At 44.3% G+C, this 17,305-nt stretch overlaps 1 protein-coding gene across 1 annotated transcript in view; it reads right to left on the reverse strand.

Annotated features, from left to right (window-relative positions):
* SNRK (SNF related kinase) overlaps nucleotides 1-17,305 on the reverse strand; it is a 74,869-nt gene that overhangs the window by 33,040 nt on the left and 24,524 nt on the right. Inside the window, exon 2 of the mRNA XM_044294086.1 lies at nucleotides 11,477-12,168. Coding sequence (XP_044150021.1) covers nucleotides 11,477-12,065 — 589 coding nt within the window. The 5' untranslated portion in view covers nucleotides 12,066-12,168. The remainder of the gene's footprint in view (nucleotides 1-11,476; nucleotides 12,169-17,305) is intronic.

Raw genomic sequence — 17,305 nt, forward strand, 5'->3', positions numbered from 1 at the left:
AGAATAGCTCTCACTTAGAATCTGCCTATAAATGAGGGTGGTGCATTTATGAGGTAAATTTGGCAGCAGAACATAATTCTCCAACCATGATGGATCAGGGAGAGGGGTGAATTTGGAAATCATAAACTGCCTACAAGCATTCTACCCAAGAGGGCAGTATAGAAGTCGGAAGTGATCTGTAACCCTTTCAAATCTCCTAATCTGTGATGTGACATTGATAGCCAAATGTCTGATGGAGATTTAATTTGTGGGAACAGTAGTGTGGGGATAACTGAGATAGCAGCTAAAGGAGAAATCTTGTCCTGAGCAGATGTTAAGACCAAAGACTTATGGCAAATATGCAGCATTCCTCTGGTGATTACGCTATCTGCTTTGGTCCCTTCTCCTGTCCTCTCAGGTGTCCATAACCTATGGAACAATTCCTTACCCAACAGGGCCAGTTCTAAATCTAAATGCATACAGAATGTCTCTTGTCTGGCCAGTTTAAGCCACCTTTCCAAACTAATAGCCTGTATATAGGTTGATAGGTTAGGGATGGAGCTACCCCCATGTTTCTTTCTTCGGGAAAGAAGGCAAAAGGACATTCTAGTGCGCTTCTTATCCCACAAATAACTGCTCATGATAGATTGTAGTTTATTAATGAAACTAACAGGTACCGATATGGGTAGGGCTCTCAAGGTGTACATTATCAGCGGCAGGATGTAGGTGGTGAGGACATTTTTCCTGCCTAGCCAGGTTAGGAAAGGAGAGCTGCTCTTAGAGAGAATAGAGGTGACTTTGGAGAGTAGCGGGGGGAAATTAAGACTAAACAACAACTTGGGGTCCATCGGGATAGTCACCCCCAAATATTTTATTGCTTGTGTAGGCCACTTGAATGGTGTGAGGGCTTTGACCTTAGTACGCAGGACAGCTGGGAGGGAAACGCCAAGGGCCTCCGACTTATCGAAATTTATCTTAAAATTTGAGATAACCCCAAAAGTTTCGAAAATCTGCATAACCTCCAGCAAAGCCTCTTCAGGATTTGACAACAGGAGCAGTAAATCATCAGGAGCAGTAAAGCTGCCTAGTTTCACTCCTTTGATCGTGGGGGATTGGCAGAACTTAAGAAGAAGCGTCTCTAGGGTGAGTACAAACAAGGTGGGGGATAATGGGCATCCTTGACGAGTACCATTTTTAATTTGGAAGGCGTTTAATAGGGTGCCGTTGACTAGTACTCTCGCAGATGGTGCAGAGTATAGAGTATAGATAGCTCTGATGAGGCCTTCAGGGAAGCCAAAGGCTTGTAGTACTTTCTCCATATAGGCCCAGCTAACCCTATCGAACGCCTTCTCCGCATCTGTGCCCAGGAGTAAAAGAGGGGACTTAGATTTGATGGCGTGGGTGATCGCATGTATGACTCTACTGATATTATGCCTACCCTCTCTACCTGCAACAAAACCTACCTGTTCTTCACCCACAAGCCCAGGGAGCAACCCTGACATCCTGCTGTTAAGCAGTTTAGCCCACCACTTCAAATCGCTGTTCAGCAGTGAAATCGGGCTGTAACTTCCACATGCTTCCTTATCCTTCCCTTCTTTATGGATAATCGTTATGTGCGCTTCCTAGGCTTGTGGGGTCAGAGAGCCACCTGTAAGGAGGAGATTGCATGCCGTGACAAAATGTGGGACTAAAATATCTTTATACTTTTTGTAATATGAGCTTGGAAAACCGTCAGGTCCGGGACTCCTGCCTGAAGGGATAGACATTAGAACCCTTTCTACCTCTTCCGTTGTAAACGGTTGAAGCAGCTGATGTATATCGACCTCAGAAATTCTTGGGATGTTAATAGAGCTAAGGAACTCCGACGTGCGTGTCTCGATTTGCTGGCTGGTGAGGGGTATTGGGAGGTTATACAGATTTGAATAAAAGGAGCAAAACTCCTGAGCTATCGCTGGAGTAAGTCGGGGGCCTGAGGCTGATTTGATGGCTTGAATAAAGGATTTATTTCTTTGGTTCTTAATAAGGTTGGAGACTAACTTAGAACCCCTATTCCCATGAAGGTATTGTTTGAAGCGCAATACGAACATTCAAAAAGTCAGTAACCTTATGCCTCAAGCACTTAAGCAGAACCTCAATGTTAATAAGACCTCCCTGAGATCAGATGTCAGCTCAGACCCCAAAGTAAATGACCCCCTCAATCAGACCTCAGATAAGAGCCCCATGCCTCTCATCATCCCCATTATCAACAATGATGCCTCTCATCATCACCATTATCATCCATGATGCCTCTCATCATCCATGATGCCTCTCATATTCCCCATTATGATTCTCATCACCTCATTGCCTCAGATCAGCCCTAAGTTTCATAAAATAAAAAAAGCACTTACCTCTCCGGCTCCTGGATGCCGCTGCTCCTCACCACCCGCGCTCTGTGTTCCTCCTGCTGTCGGCTGTGCTGTGAACTGGCATGCACAGAGTGACGTCACAGAGCGCCTCACACTGTGCGCAGCCCTGCACAGCCTACAACCGAGGACCAGGAAAGCGGTGAGTACAGAGCCTTCACAGCTTCCTGGTCTTCACCCTCCTACCTATTTTTGCTACGGGCAACGAAAATGCTATCGCACTGTACATGTGAGCCCGCACCTGGAAGAGCCAATATCAGGGGGCTAAAGAGCCGCATGTGGCTCTAGAGCCGCAGGTTGCTGACCACTGTCCTATGCTAAGCTAACTGTCCCTCCTTGTCCCTGCGTTGCAAGAGTGACTGCCCAGCTTCGTCAATTTCTAAGGGAGGGACCTTAATGCTAATCAATGATAAAATGTAAGCAATAAGTCCCTAGTACATACGGTAAATAAGTGAGGGACACAAATGTCATACAAATAATTGTCCACAAACTGTCCCAGCTACATAGATAGGGGACACAAATGTCAACAAAAGATTGTCCACAAATTGTTGGGACTCATCAATTCATACTGTAAGTGCCTCCTTGTAAAGACACAAAGTATCGCATTTGATTGCTCCCACCCAGGTTGGCGATGGTCAGTCGCCCCAATCCTGGATTTATATTGTATTTAGTACATAGTCATGCAAACCCAAACGAGGCTAGAATACATTAGCATTAGCTCAATGATAATTCAAAACATCAAAAAAGCCACAAGATACGAGATACTTAGCTCTCCTCCTCATATGTGGGTGAATATAGAGTGGAATCAGCCTCCTGCATGTGGCAGCGGTACAAGCGGCATCCACAATGGCGATTTTTGAAACTGTGCCCGGGACACCGATCCTGCCCCCTAGATCACATAACTCACCAAGTGACCGGTCAGGTGCTTTGGCCGGACGACGTACAAGTCACATGACCGGTGTGAGACGCGCAAGTGATCTCTATGTGCATCTCCACCAGTCACAGTACGATGGGGCGGAAAAAGGGCAGGGAGGGGGAGGTTTTTAGGGCAAAACATTCTCCTTCACCTCCACACCCATTGAACTTTGAAATATAGTAAAGTGCTCCCTGTCCGTATGGTGGCGATCCACGGAGAACTAGGGCATAGATTGGCAAGGGTAAAAAAGTCTAACTGATGGGACATCTCCCATTATTTTTCAGGATGAATGTCTTGTATCCTAATCAGTCTGATATAATAGGACATTTCACATTATTCTCTATATTTCACAGTATCACATTGCTAAGTTATTCATGTGTTATTCCCAAAGGTCAGCTCGTCAGCATTGTTTCATATTTCTTTACCCTACATATAAATGGATGGATATATGTGAAACAATACAATCTAATGGGGCGTATCACATCAAAGTATACACCCCAAACACCATATCATATTTGTTCACATTATTCTTCAGACTGAGACCCTCAGTCAATTGTCTCACAAATCATATATATGTATAGTTAGATATAGCAGCCATATAGCAGTTGCTCATTAAGACCCGCCGGTTGCATCGTATGTAATTCAAAAATCCACCAAGTCTCTCTTTGCAGGATTTTTTTTGTCCCAATCACCCCCTCTCATTCGGGGGACACAATTTCAATACCCATGAATTTGATTACTGAATAAATTTCCCCATGATGGCTTTCAATATGTTTGGCCAATGGGGTGTCTCTACTGTGTCGCATATCACCCAGGTGTTCACCAATACGCCTCCTTAGCTCCCGAGTGGTCTTGCCCACATATTCCAGGCCACATCCACATGTCGCTTTGTAGATGACTCCCCTAGACCAACAGTTGATAAATTGTCTGATCACGTATCTCTTTTGGGTGACACAACTTGTGAATTCTCGGCTCTGGGTGATTTGTGCACATGGCACACATCCACTCCCGTGATAGCGCCCCCATATCGGGCGAAGCCAACTTCCTCCTGTGTTTGATGGATCGCTGAAGTGGCTATGGACTAACCGGTCTCGTAGGCTACATCCCCTTTAAATCTGTGATGTCTCCTAAATGGCATCCCTAATATCAGGATCCAATTGGAGAATCCCCCAGTGTTTTAGAATCACTTCTCTAATCTCCTTGGCTGCTCCATCATAAGTTCAATCAAGCGTATTGAATTAGCCACATTCAGTTTTTTGCGATGATATACACTCACCTAAAAGAATTATTAGGAACACCATACTAATACAGTGTTGGACCCCCTTTTGCCTTCAGAACTGCCTTAATTATACGTGGCATTGATTCAACAAGGTGCTGATAGCATTCTTTAGAAATGTGGGCCCATATTGATAGGATAGCATCTTGCAGTTGATGGAGATTTGAGGGATGCACATCCAGGGTACAAAGCTCCCATTCCACCACATCCCAAAGATGCTCTATTGGGTTGAGATCTGGTGACTGACGGCCATTTTAGTACAGTGAACTCATTGTCATGTTCAAGAAACCAATTTGAAATGATTCAAGCTTTGTGACATGGTGCATTATCCTGCTGGAAGTAGCCATCAGAAGATGGGTACATGGTGGTCATGAAGGGATGGACATGGTCAGAAACAATGCTCAGGTAGCCCGTGGCATTTAAACGATGGCCAATTGTCACTAAGGGGCCTAAAGTGTGCCCAGAAAACATCCCCCACACCATTACACCACCACCACCAGCCTGCACAGTGGTAACAAGGCATGATGGATACATGTTCTCATTCTGTTTACGCCAAATTCGGCCTCTACCATTTGAATGTCTCAACAAAAATCGAGACTCAGACCAGGCAACATTTTTCCAGTCTTCAACAGTCCAATTTTGGTGAGCTCGTGCAAATTGTAGCCCCTTTTTCCTATTTGTAGTGGAGATGAGTGGTACCCGGTGGGGTCTTCTGCTGTTGTAGCCCATCCGCCTCAAGGTTGTGCGTGTTGTGGCTTCACAAATGCTTTGCTGCATACCTCGTTTGTAACGAGTGGTTATTTCAGTCAACGTTGCTCTTCTATCAGCTTGAATCAGTCGGCCCATTCTCCTCTGACCTCTAGCATTAACAAGGCATTTTCGCCCGCAGGACTGCCACATACTGGATGTTTTTCCCTTTTCACACCATTCTTTGTAAACCCTAGAAATGGTTGTGCATGAAAATCCCAGTAACTGAGCAGATTGTGAAATACTCAGACCGGCCCGTCTGGCACCAACAACCATGCCACGCTAAAAATTGCTTAAATCACCTTTCTTTCCCATTCTGACATTCAGTTTGGAGTTCAGGAGATTGTCTTGACCAGGACCACAACCCTACATGCATTGAAGCAACTGCCATGTGATTGGTTGACTAGATAATCGCATTAATGAGAAATAAAAACAGGTGTTCCTAATAATTCTTTAGGTGAGTGTAAGAGTTCAGTTCGATTACTCTTAAGGACTCTCTGATAAACCCTTTTCAAGACCGATGTAGGGTATCCTCTTTCGAGGAACCTTTCTCCGAGGTCCCCGGCTTGCTGTTGGAAATCCTCTGAGGGGAAGCAATTTCTCCTAATCCTCAGATATTGCCCAGTAAAGATTCCCTGTTTTAGGGGGCTGCAGGTAATGGCTGTCCCACCTTAGAAATGAGTTTGTAGTGGTGGGTTTCCTGTATGTTTTAGTTTGTATTTCACCCCCAGACCCTCTTCTGATCTCAATATCCAAAAAGCGTAAAGTATTGTCTTCCAGTTCTGAAGTGAATCGCAGGCCTATATGATTCTTGTTAATGGCTAGTATCAGGTCATCAATATCATCCCTTCCCCCTTTCCAAATAACAGACATCGTCAATGTATCTGGCCCACATGACAATACCTGAAGTAGATGGGATCGGTGGTTCCCCAAATACAATATTCTTCTCCCACCAGCCCAGGAACAAATTTGCATACGATGGGGCACAAGGACTCCCCATCTCAGTGCACCTGAGCTGGTGGTAGAAGATCCCATTGAACAGGAAGTAGTTCGGTGTCAATGTGAATTCAAGTAGACTCAGCACAAACTGATTATGTGCCTGAAACTGACACCCTCTGGTATTCAAGAATTCCACCAGTGCCCTCATCCCTTGATGGTGTGGGATCGAAAGTACAGGGCCTCAACGTCCATTGACCCCAGGAGTGATTCCTCCTTAAGAAAGACTCCCTCTAAGAGACCCAGCAGGTCCCCTGTGTCCCTCACATAGGAGGGCAGGGTCCTCACAAAGGGTGCCAAAATTGAGTCAATGTAAATTCCAGCATTTTGGCTCAGGCTATTAATGCCTGACACAATTAAACGCCCCTTTAACTGAGTAGTCCCTTTGTGGACTTTTGGTAAACTGTAAAAGGTCGCCACTGTAGGATACTTAAATTGGATAAAATCAAACTCATCGTCGGAAATTAAACCCTCACTTTTGGCTGCCCGCAAGATGAAAGATAGTCAATTTCTTTTGATATACTAAAGTAGGGTCCGACTTAAGCTTCTTATACGTTTCCTTATCCTGTAAAATGTTCAAACATTTTGATAACTAGCTCTTTTTTTCTTTCCAAAGAAGACCGAGCCTTAAACTCTGCCTTTGTGCAATTAAATTTACATTTATTGAGTGTCAGGTTTTGTAACTCACAGGAAACCCGATTCACAAAGACGTCTATGCAGGAGGTGTCTCCCATTGGTGACATACGACAACTTTTGTAGTGCCGTAAACGGGCCTTTTCCTTCTTGAGGGACACTTTCCCCCAGACTATATAGGAGACGCACATCCTGCAAAAAGTCTACTGGGATACCCAGTTTCTTAATTTCTATTTTATTCAAGAGCTGAAAGTGTTCCTTGCAAATAAATTGAGATCTTTCACCCAATTAAACAATTTAAATGATGACGCTGGTACAAAGGAGAGGCCCCTACCAAGCAGCTTAATTTCTGCTGCCTACAAGGGTTTAGTTGATAGATTTTATATCTGGCTAGATTGATTGGGGGTGTCGATGGGTGGATTGCGCACTCAACTGGTATGAGTTTCCATCTAAAAAATGCTGCCCTGTGTTCTCCAGTCCACTTCGTGGACCTTTTCACCTCCGGCATCCTCTTCCTCTACTCCTCTGTCCCCTTCTGAGAAATCCGTATCACTGGAAGTCACATCTGAGTCTTTTTTTCTTAAGGAGTGTACTCCAATCTATGGTCGTATAAACCCAGTTCTCCCTAAAGTCCTGCAAATCATGGTTGAACTGATGGCGTTTACGCTCTTTCAGGTGGTACTGATACTTCTCTAGGGTATTTTTTCAAAATTGTGCCTCCTTATTACCAAACTATGGTTCCTGTCCAAATTTTTGAATTAGCTCTATCTGTTCCCTCAATGTATTATCCAAAGAGCCCAGGGCAACCCTCTCCTCCTCCAAAAGTAGGTGCATGAGGCGGAGGGAGCTATTAGTGGCCTCCTCCTCCTATTTGCTCATTAGTGCGGGACTCCTACACCTACTTGCCCGAGTGAGGGTAATCCTGAGCCCCCTAGGGACTATTTTATGCGTAATGTAATTTTCTAAGGACTGCACTTCCCACCACGATGAAATTTGCTCCCTATAGATTTTTGTCAGTTCCTTAAATGCAACCTTGAAAGCTTTCTTATACAATACGAGCCCAGTGCATAGACACAAAAGGCCACTCTCTATGCATAGGCTGGATGGATAGGACACCATGGAAAGGTTGAGCATGTGTGCACACACATCAAGCATGGACTGTAGAAGAAGTGTGAATGAAGCCAGAGATTTGTAAGAGCACCAGAGGCACTTCATATTAAATATCAGTGGTGGTCTGAGCTCATGGATTACATACATGTCCTCTTCTGGCACATATCGATAACATAACATGACCGGGTGAAGACATTTTTACAACAATGAATTTACTCCTAGGACTAGCGTTCACGTCAGCCAGATACACCACCAGAAATAGGACCATTTCCCACTGGAGAGCAGCCTTGTGGAGTAGGTCAGTTCTGTGAAACGTGTCATATCTGGAAAGTTTCACCTCTGTAATATCAGTTCTTACATATGTAAAGTTCAAAGATGCCAAATTTCAAGACAGACCTGTTTAAGGACAGCTAGGCAATTAAGATACAGTCACATAACTGTAAAGGTTCATTGTTGGTCGAGGAGATATTGCTCAACAAGTAGGAACTTACCAGTTACCTCACATTAGAGCTCGTCGGGACTTCGATACTGATGGCCTATCCTCAGGATAGGTCATCGATATATCAGATCAGCTCAGGTTCGACTCCTGGCAACCTTGTCGATCAGCTGCTTGAAGAGGCTCCACGAGTGCTTAGGCCTCTTCCTTGGCCAGTGATATCACAATGCCTAGGCGCAGGTCAGTCTCATTCAAGTGAATGGGGCTGAGCTGCAATACCAAGTACTGCTATAACAATGTACGGATCTGTGCTTGGTCAGTTGTGAGGAGGTCACGGCACTGACTGGAGGTCCAGTGAGTGCTGCAGCCTGCTCATACAGCTCATCATATCCTTGTATCCTGAAAATAGTCCATCAATATAAAAATCCTGGAGAAACCCTTCAAGCAATCAAGAGCAAAAATAGAAAGAAGAACTCCATTGCCCATATAGTGCAGCATAGGCTATTATTAAAGAATAATGCAGAGAATACTGTGTATACCTTGTAAAGAGCTTCTTTAGTTGATGCTCCATATATGAGCCAGCTGCACTATTAGCGACTTGTTTCCCTCTGATGTGGTTCTTCTAATGCAGTCCTATCTACAGCCCTCCAGTCTACATTCCCACCACTTGCCTTGCTACGAGTCCTGGTCAGTTTCAGTCTGCCTACCCTACCTGCTGCTTGTGATAGGTAATTCCCTCTTAGTTCTTTCAAGCGGGGGGGCAGCAGTGTGAAGCTGCATCTCAGAATACAGTGGACATTCTGCACACAGCACATACAGATAGTACAGGCAAGCAGTCCGAGTCAGAAGAGTTTTATAACACTGCAGCTAATTGTTGGGACTCCTTTACTAGATCATTGCTCTCCTGCCCCTTAATTTATACATGGAGGAAGGGGGATATACAGAAAAATAAGGAGGGTGCAGCTGGGTGGTAAGGGAGGGTTTTGAGAGCCGTCAGTAGGGATTTGATAGGTGATTATATAATCTGTAGGTCACAGGAAGCCACAAGGTGTAGAATAACTTCCAGTTTCCCCCCAAAAAATAAAAAATAAAACTGCTAGAGTATTGCAGAGTTAGCTTTATATGTGCAGAAAAAGTGTATGAAGTGCTTCTATAAAAAGGTATGGCCACTGATAGTGTAAACACAGTTGATTTGAGTACAGACAATTCATAGCCATGTACAGTAGCAGCAAAGCTGAAACTCCACCCGTGGTGTGGATTTTAACCCTTTGATGACAAGATGGCACCCGCTCCAGAGGAGAGTGAATGCCATGGCCGCTAGGTGCCTGCTGTTTCACATGTAGCAGACACAAGGGGTTACTATGTCTACAATTGACAAAACGCAGACTGCAGACACTTAGGCCCCTTTCACACAGGCGAGTTTTCCGTGCGGGTGCGATGCGTGCGGTGAACGTATTGCACCCGCACTGAATCCTGACCCATTCATTTCTATGGGGCTGTGCACATAAGCAGTGATTTTCACGCATCACTTGTGCGTTGAGTGAAAATCGCAGCATGCTCTATATTGTCCGATTTTCACGCGACGCAGGCCCCATAGAAGTGAATGGGAAGCGTGAAAATCGCATAGCATCCGCAAGCAAGTACGGATGCGGTGCGATTTTCACGCACGGTAGCTAGGAGACGATCGTAATGGAGACCCGATCATTATTATTTTCCCTTATAACATGGTTATAAGGGAAAATAATAGCATTCTGAATACAGAATGCATAGTAAAACAGCGCTAGAGGGGTTAAAAAAAAAAAAATAAAAAAAAATTTAACTCACCTTAGTCCACTTGACCGCGAAGCCCGGCATCTCCTTGCGTCTCCTCTGCGCTGAACAGGACCTGGGGTGAGCTGCTCCATTAAATACCGGTTAAGGACCTTTGATGACGTCACTCCGGTCATCACATGGTACGTCACATGATCTTTTACCATGTTAATTCATTGCAGTGGAATGAAGACGCGATCTGAAGACTGCATATTTAAAAAAGTAAAGCCATTATATATATATTTACAAAATAACATGCACCGCTATCTCCCAAACGGTGAATATTGTAGAGGGAAAAAATATTATTTGGTTGTTTTTTGCCACTTCACCAGCCCCCCAAATTTTTTTTATAAAAAGTGATCAAAAAGTCAAACACACACAAAAACTGGGCATAAAAAAAAAAAATTGCAAATTTGCCATGCCAAGGGTTGAAGGTGTTGGCCAGTTTCATGTTATTGATAACCTATCCCTAGTATGCTTAAAGGGGCCTTGGCACTCGTGCACGTGCTGTGTCCTCTTCTATGTATTCCTGAACGCAGTCTTGGTCGTAGCAGGGGTGCAGAGTAACTACAGCTTCCTGTCCCATTCAGCTACATATTCATTTATTATTAGCTAGCGCATCACTGAGCCCTGGACACACATGCTGCCAGGTTCACTGGATGTCCTTCCTTTCACAACTCTTGGAAGGTACTAAACACTTTATATCAGAAATACCACATACTCAATTTCTAATCAGTGGTGGTCCGAACTCCCAGCCCAATCTGCTGTTGGAAGGGGCCGATGTGCTCTAGTGAGCGCTGCGATTTCTTCCTTGCCCTGTGATGCCATGTCCATTGGTCACACTTCCATTCAGGTGAATGGGATTGGGCTACAATACCAAGCACATCTGCTTCACAATTTACAGCACTGAGTGGTATACTGTGAACAGGCCCACAGCGCTCAGAAGAGTGTTACAGCCCCTTTAAACAGCTGATCAGTGGGGTGCCTAGAGGCAAACCACCAACATCCCAGGAGGCCCCTTTAACCTTTTATTTCAGAATGAACAGAATGTTTTATGGTTGATTTCACATTCATGAAAAAGGAATGACTGTACGAGACACAAAACTGCATCAGCATTTTTTCAGTATTTTTGCATGACTGGTATAGTACCAAGAATCAAGTAGACCACCTACCTACGGCAGGAGCATCATATTCATCCCCCAGCAGTATCTCAGGAGCAGAATAAGCCAACGAGCCGCAGCTTGTCGTCAGCTTTTTCCCAGGCTGAAACTTGTTGCTAAAGCCGAAATCCGTCAGTTTCACAAGTCCTTGTTTTTCAAAGAACACAACGTTCTCCGGTTTTAGGTCCCTGTGCACCACATGCAACTTATGGCAGTAAGAGATCGCATGAACTATCTGAGCAAAGTATTTCTTGGCCAGATCTTCACTTAGACCTTCCTCGTGTTTCATTATGTAATCATACATATCGCCTCCATCTCCAAGTTCCAAAATCAGATACAATTTGGTCTGTGTGTCAATCACTTCATATAGACGGACTATGTTTGGGTGCTGCACCAGTTTCATGCATCTGACTTCTTGGAAAAGATGCCCAGTAGCTAAAGAGTCTAATTTGGTCTTGTCGATTACTTTCACTGCTACCTTTTCACCTGTGAAGACATGACGGGCAAGCTTGACGACAGCAAAATGTCCTCTACCCAAGGTCTTATCCAGGTCATAAAGTCCCGCAATCTTCCCATCGTATCCTCTCTTGAAACCAGCCATACTGCTCCAGCGAAAGAAATCCTTACAAGTGGTTATGGTGTTCTTCTCATAACAGAATATCGGAAGCTAGCAAGGAATGCATTTTCACTACTGCCATGGACATCTGGAAAGAAAAATGCAACAAGATTACTTTTTACAGTTTTCATAGGTTCAGATATCATTAGATCTACATAGGCATAGCTCCTCATTAAAGTGAATATATTCTTGTATGTTCATATGAGGTAAACAAAAGGTACAATAAATTTTTTGATCCATATACCAAAAATTAGATGTTGTGCATTAAAGGGGTTGTCAGAGTTATTTTTTTGTTCTTTGTAGGTTTCTAACTAGTCAAATGAAAGGACTTTACAATTGACTTACTTTATCTCCAGTTGCTGGTTTCTCAGATTTCACTGAGGGTCACATGACCTGTGATGTCAGCCTCTCTCCCTGCTCTAATGAGGTTTCCTGCACAAAGCCTAAGCGATCAGATACGTGTCTGTACACAAGAGGTCACTGTGCTGGCCATGCCCCCCCCCCCCCCCCCTTCTCCCCCCAATATGCCGAGTCTCCCAGCAGGCAGACATGTCATTCAGGGCAGTACTTGTATTCACTCCCGTAGCAGGTAAACAAAGGGCCAGAAGAGAACCAGGGAAATGAGGAAATATATATTTTTTTTCAGCTAAAACTTGCTTAGCTCAGTTATATATTGCTGCCCATCAGATTTACAGTGCTATATATATTTTTTCAGAACTTGGGACAACCCCTTTAAAGAGGAACAGTCATCAGATACTTGTATTATTCATTAAATGATTCTGGAGCATTTTTTTTATTACTCTTTATTGTACCGTTCCTCTATCATTCCCCCTATAATTTTTAACAAATATATTGACAACCAGGTGTTACTAGTTGGCGGTGTGTCCCTACAAAGTCTGATACTGTCCGATCAGAGCTGAAATATCTCAATGTCTGACTGTACAGGGACACGGCCACTGGCAACAGGAACGGTTCATAATTGTTCTGGGGGAATAAGAGGAATGGCATAACAGACAATTGCAAGAAAAGAAGCTCCAGAATTGGTATTCTATGGGAATGCAAGTATTTACTAAAACAGAAATGTCACAACACCTGATGATCCCCTTTAGGCCTGTTTCACATTTGCAGTAAAGAGATCTCTCTGCATTATGGCATTGCCAATCGCAACTGCATCGGCGTCCGGCCCCATTCACCAAAATAACGACTGGTGGCGATTCGGCCGCAAATATGCCCAGGAGCAGCCAGACAAATACCACTGTGTGCAGCGCATTCATTATAGTGAATGGGGTAAGCGGGTGACCGTTCGATTCTGGCAGTGCCGGATCTGGACATCTCCATCAGGCTGCTCCCCTGCCAGAACAGCCTGCCGGAGATTTAAAATGCTAGTGTTGAAAGTAGCCTTAAAGAGAGTATGTCACAAGGAAACTCATTGTTACACCAGACACAATGTCTTGTAGGACTAGTAATGTAATGATACATTTCACTTTGTGATCTATTGCTTGATACTGGAGAAAACATACTAATGGTCAGTTGAGTGCACCGAGGGTAGATCCAAGGACACTTCTTGATTAACAGAGCCCAGTCATCATGATGATGCAGGACCATGGCCCTGCCAGAGAGGAAGGGGTTGGCAGAGGAAGCAGGAGGAGCAAGGGAGCACAGAATGGCTTGGACCCACCCTCAATGCACTTAAAAGGTGTAGTCCAATATCAGACAATGGGGGTATACCACTAGGATATGCCCCCATAGTCTGATAGGTGGGACCTACACCTATCTCAAACACTGGGTCGACAAAGTGAATGCATGGCCGCCCTCCATTCCTTTCTATGGGGTTATCGAAAATAGCCGAGCAATGCGTTCTTCTTCACTTTGCTGGTGAGGGTCTGATATGGGAATACCCCTTTAACTGCTCATTTCCATACAGATTAAAAGTACCTTTTCTCCAGAATGAAGCGATGGATCAGTAAGTGAAAGGTATCCGTACTTTAGCTGAACTAGGCCTACAATGTATTGTGCCTGTTGTAATAGTTAATTTACCGGTTATAGACTCCCTTTAAATAGCTTAAAAGAATCTATCCGAATGAAGAAAGGGATGAGTTGTGGTTATCTTAATAAATGCATAAAATGGAGCCACTGGGATGCTTCCGCCATTAGGAAGGACGGCACAATCCGTACCAAGCCTGACAAAGGGAGAGGTTTTATTCATATCAATGCTTGTCTGTTCTCTAATCCGGGCTCTGCTGAAATGATGTACTGATGTCCTACATTCTGGGAATAAGGGCAAGTAATCATTAGCTACAATTAGCATACAGTATATACTTGAGAATGTTGTCCAGGGACACCGTGTCTACAGCAACAAGCATATCTGCACACACAGCCCGACATCATACAGACACATATGCCGCGTACAGTACTTTCACACCATCAAAACAAATAAACCAATGACTGCAAATGAAAAAAGCACTGGCAGCATATTCCAAGTCTCTGCGAGGTTACTCCACCCAAACAGCTGCATTTTATATACTTATCTGTCATGAGAAGCACGTACACCCCTGTCCTCAGACACAAGCTATAGCAATCTATGTGACATACAATGTATTCAGAACGTTTTCAGACCCTTTTATGCTATGGAGCATTGTCCCCGTTGCGGCCTGTTATTGGCTGCCCAGTCCCGTCGCCAGATGTTTTGGCCCGTGTGATAGGAAGATGCAGCGGCGGCCTTGCGGGCATCAGAAGTGACGTGGGTGCCGGAGAGCAAGGTAAGTACAACCTGTGTGAGGGGCCCAGGCATTAGAGGAGGCATTATAGGGGTTGGATAACCTATTAAGACTTTTTGAATACATAGCTGTATTTCATGTTGAGTGCTGCTTACCATAAATCAGGCATGGCCAACCTGCGGCTCTTCAGCCATTGTAAAACTATAACTCCCATCATGGCCTGCTGTAGGCAGTCTGGGCATGCTGGGAGTTGTAGTTTTGCAACAGCTGGAGAGGCCTGCTATAAAGGATTATCTACATTGCATTCATGAAAGGGATTGAGCCTGAGATGATGCAGGCTGCCATAAACAGCAGGGAGGCAGTATGCAACTCACAGGAACGTTCTGAGAAAAACACTACAGGACATCATACAAGGGTCATGCAATACCCTCTTCAGCCCTGTGCTAGGTATAACACTGTATATCCACTGTCCCCAGAGTACCCTTTTAAAATGGACACAGCTCTGCAAAACTACCTGACCCTACTTCTATAGGAAGCAATTTTATATTAGGGAATTTTATGGGAGGTGTACTTTGAAAGCAGTAGAACATTTAAAAGGGTTGTCCGATTACAACAACTCATCTCTCATCCACAGAATAGGGGATAAGCATCTGATAAGTGGGGGTCTGACCAAAGGGGCCCCTGCAGATTACAAGAACAGGGCCCGTGTTTCCCCAGCTGAATAGAGAGGTAGACATGCATGGGCATCTACCACTCCATTCAATTCTATGAGACTGCAGGAGATATCCAAACACAAAAGCTTGGCTACCTCCAGCAGCTCTATTGAGCCGCATGTCAGCCACTCCAACAGCAGAACGATCTTATGATCGGTGGGGGCCTCAGTGGTCAGATCCCTGCTGATCACACACTTGCCTCCTATCCTGTGGATTGGGAATAATCTTTTACAATGAGACAATCCCTGTCACGGCTCCTGACATGTCTGTTTTAATAGCTTCATGCATTCCCCGTGTAATACCAATTCTGGAGCATCTATCCTTATATATATACGGCTCTATGTCTTCTCATTCCTTTATTATTTCTACTAGAAGTTATGAATGAATTGCTAGCAGTCTGCAGTAAGGGTACAGAGGGGAGGTAACCAGTTGGGGGGGGTGTCCCTGCACAGTCTGACAATGGCAGCACAGATTGGATAGAGTGAGTCTGTGCAGGAACACACCTCCAACTGGTTACCTCCCCTCTGCTCCCTAACTGCAGACTGATTCACTCCTAACTTCTAGTAGAAATAATAAAGGAATGGCACAACATAGAGCCATAGGAATAGATGCTCCAGAATTGTTAGGGTACTTTCACACTTGCGGCAGAGGATTCCAGCAAGCAGTTCCGTCGCCGGATCAGGGTATGACAAGTGCATTTAAATGCCGGATCAGTCTCTCCGGTGTCATCCGGAAAAACGGATCCGGCATTTCTTTTTTTTCACATTTTTTGTGGTCTGAGCATGCGTACATCACAATACCGGACCCGTTTTGCCGGAACACTCAGGGCCAGATCCGGCATTAATGCATGTCAATGGGAAAAAATGCCGGCAAGTGTAGAATTTTGGACAGAGATAAAACCGCAGCATGCTGCTGTATTATCTCCATCCTGAAAAGTCAAAAATACTGAACTGAAGACGTCCTGATGCATCCTGAACGGATTGCTCTCCACTCAGAATGCATTAGGATAAAACTGATCAGTTCTTTTCCAGTATTGAGCCCCTAGGACGGAACTTAGTGCCGGAAAATAAAAACACTAGTGTGAAAGTACCATTATTACATGGGGAATGCATGAAGCTATTAAAACAGGCGTGTCAGGGGTGAGGAAAGGTCCTGTTTAAGCCTCAGTCTGCATATGGACTACAGACAATACCAAAGTTGAAGTGAAAACATTTTACATAAAGGTATTCATGTTTAGAAAAGCTAGCAAGCTGACAAATATTAGATATTAAAATATGTACCGTCTAACGTCATGACAAGAGAAAGAAAAATGGCAGAAAACACCAATTACACCAAGGAAACTTCATATTTAGCACACATACAAGCAACGCAAGCTGGAGGGGTCACAGACCTATAAGGGTTAACTGAAGTTTTACGAGCTGTAAACCAATGGGGGAATGTTTGCCGACAGCTGACAAAGAAAAGCAATGGCCTTAAGAATGTGTATCATCCTGTTTAACAGCTATTTTTACATTCACATCATTCTTCTAGTGTCCCCGCATCTGTACAATGCTGGCTCTAGAGGGGGCGGACAATGCACGCCAACAGGAAGCAGTTCTATATATATTTAGATGTTCTGATAAAAAAAATAAAAAAAAAAAAGGAACCGCAAACTCAAAGTATACAAAAGACAAATACAGCAAGAAAATAATATGGTTACACCGTACCATCTGTGGTACAGATCTGTAAAGCCTCGTTCAGACGTCAGTGTTCTCCATGGACAGCAATGAACCCAATGAGGGACATCAAGACTGCC

The sequence above is a fragment of the Bufo gargarizans genome, chromosome 5 (assembly GCF_014858855.1).
Source record: "Bufo gargarizans isolate SCDJY-AF-19 chromosome 5, ASM1485885v1, whole genome shotgun sequence".
Taxonomy (NCBI): Eukaryota; Metazoa; Chordata; class Amphibia; order Anura; family Bufonidae; genus Bufo; species Bufo gargarizans.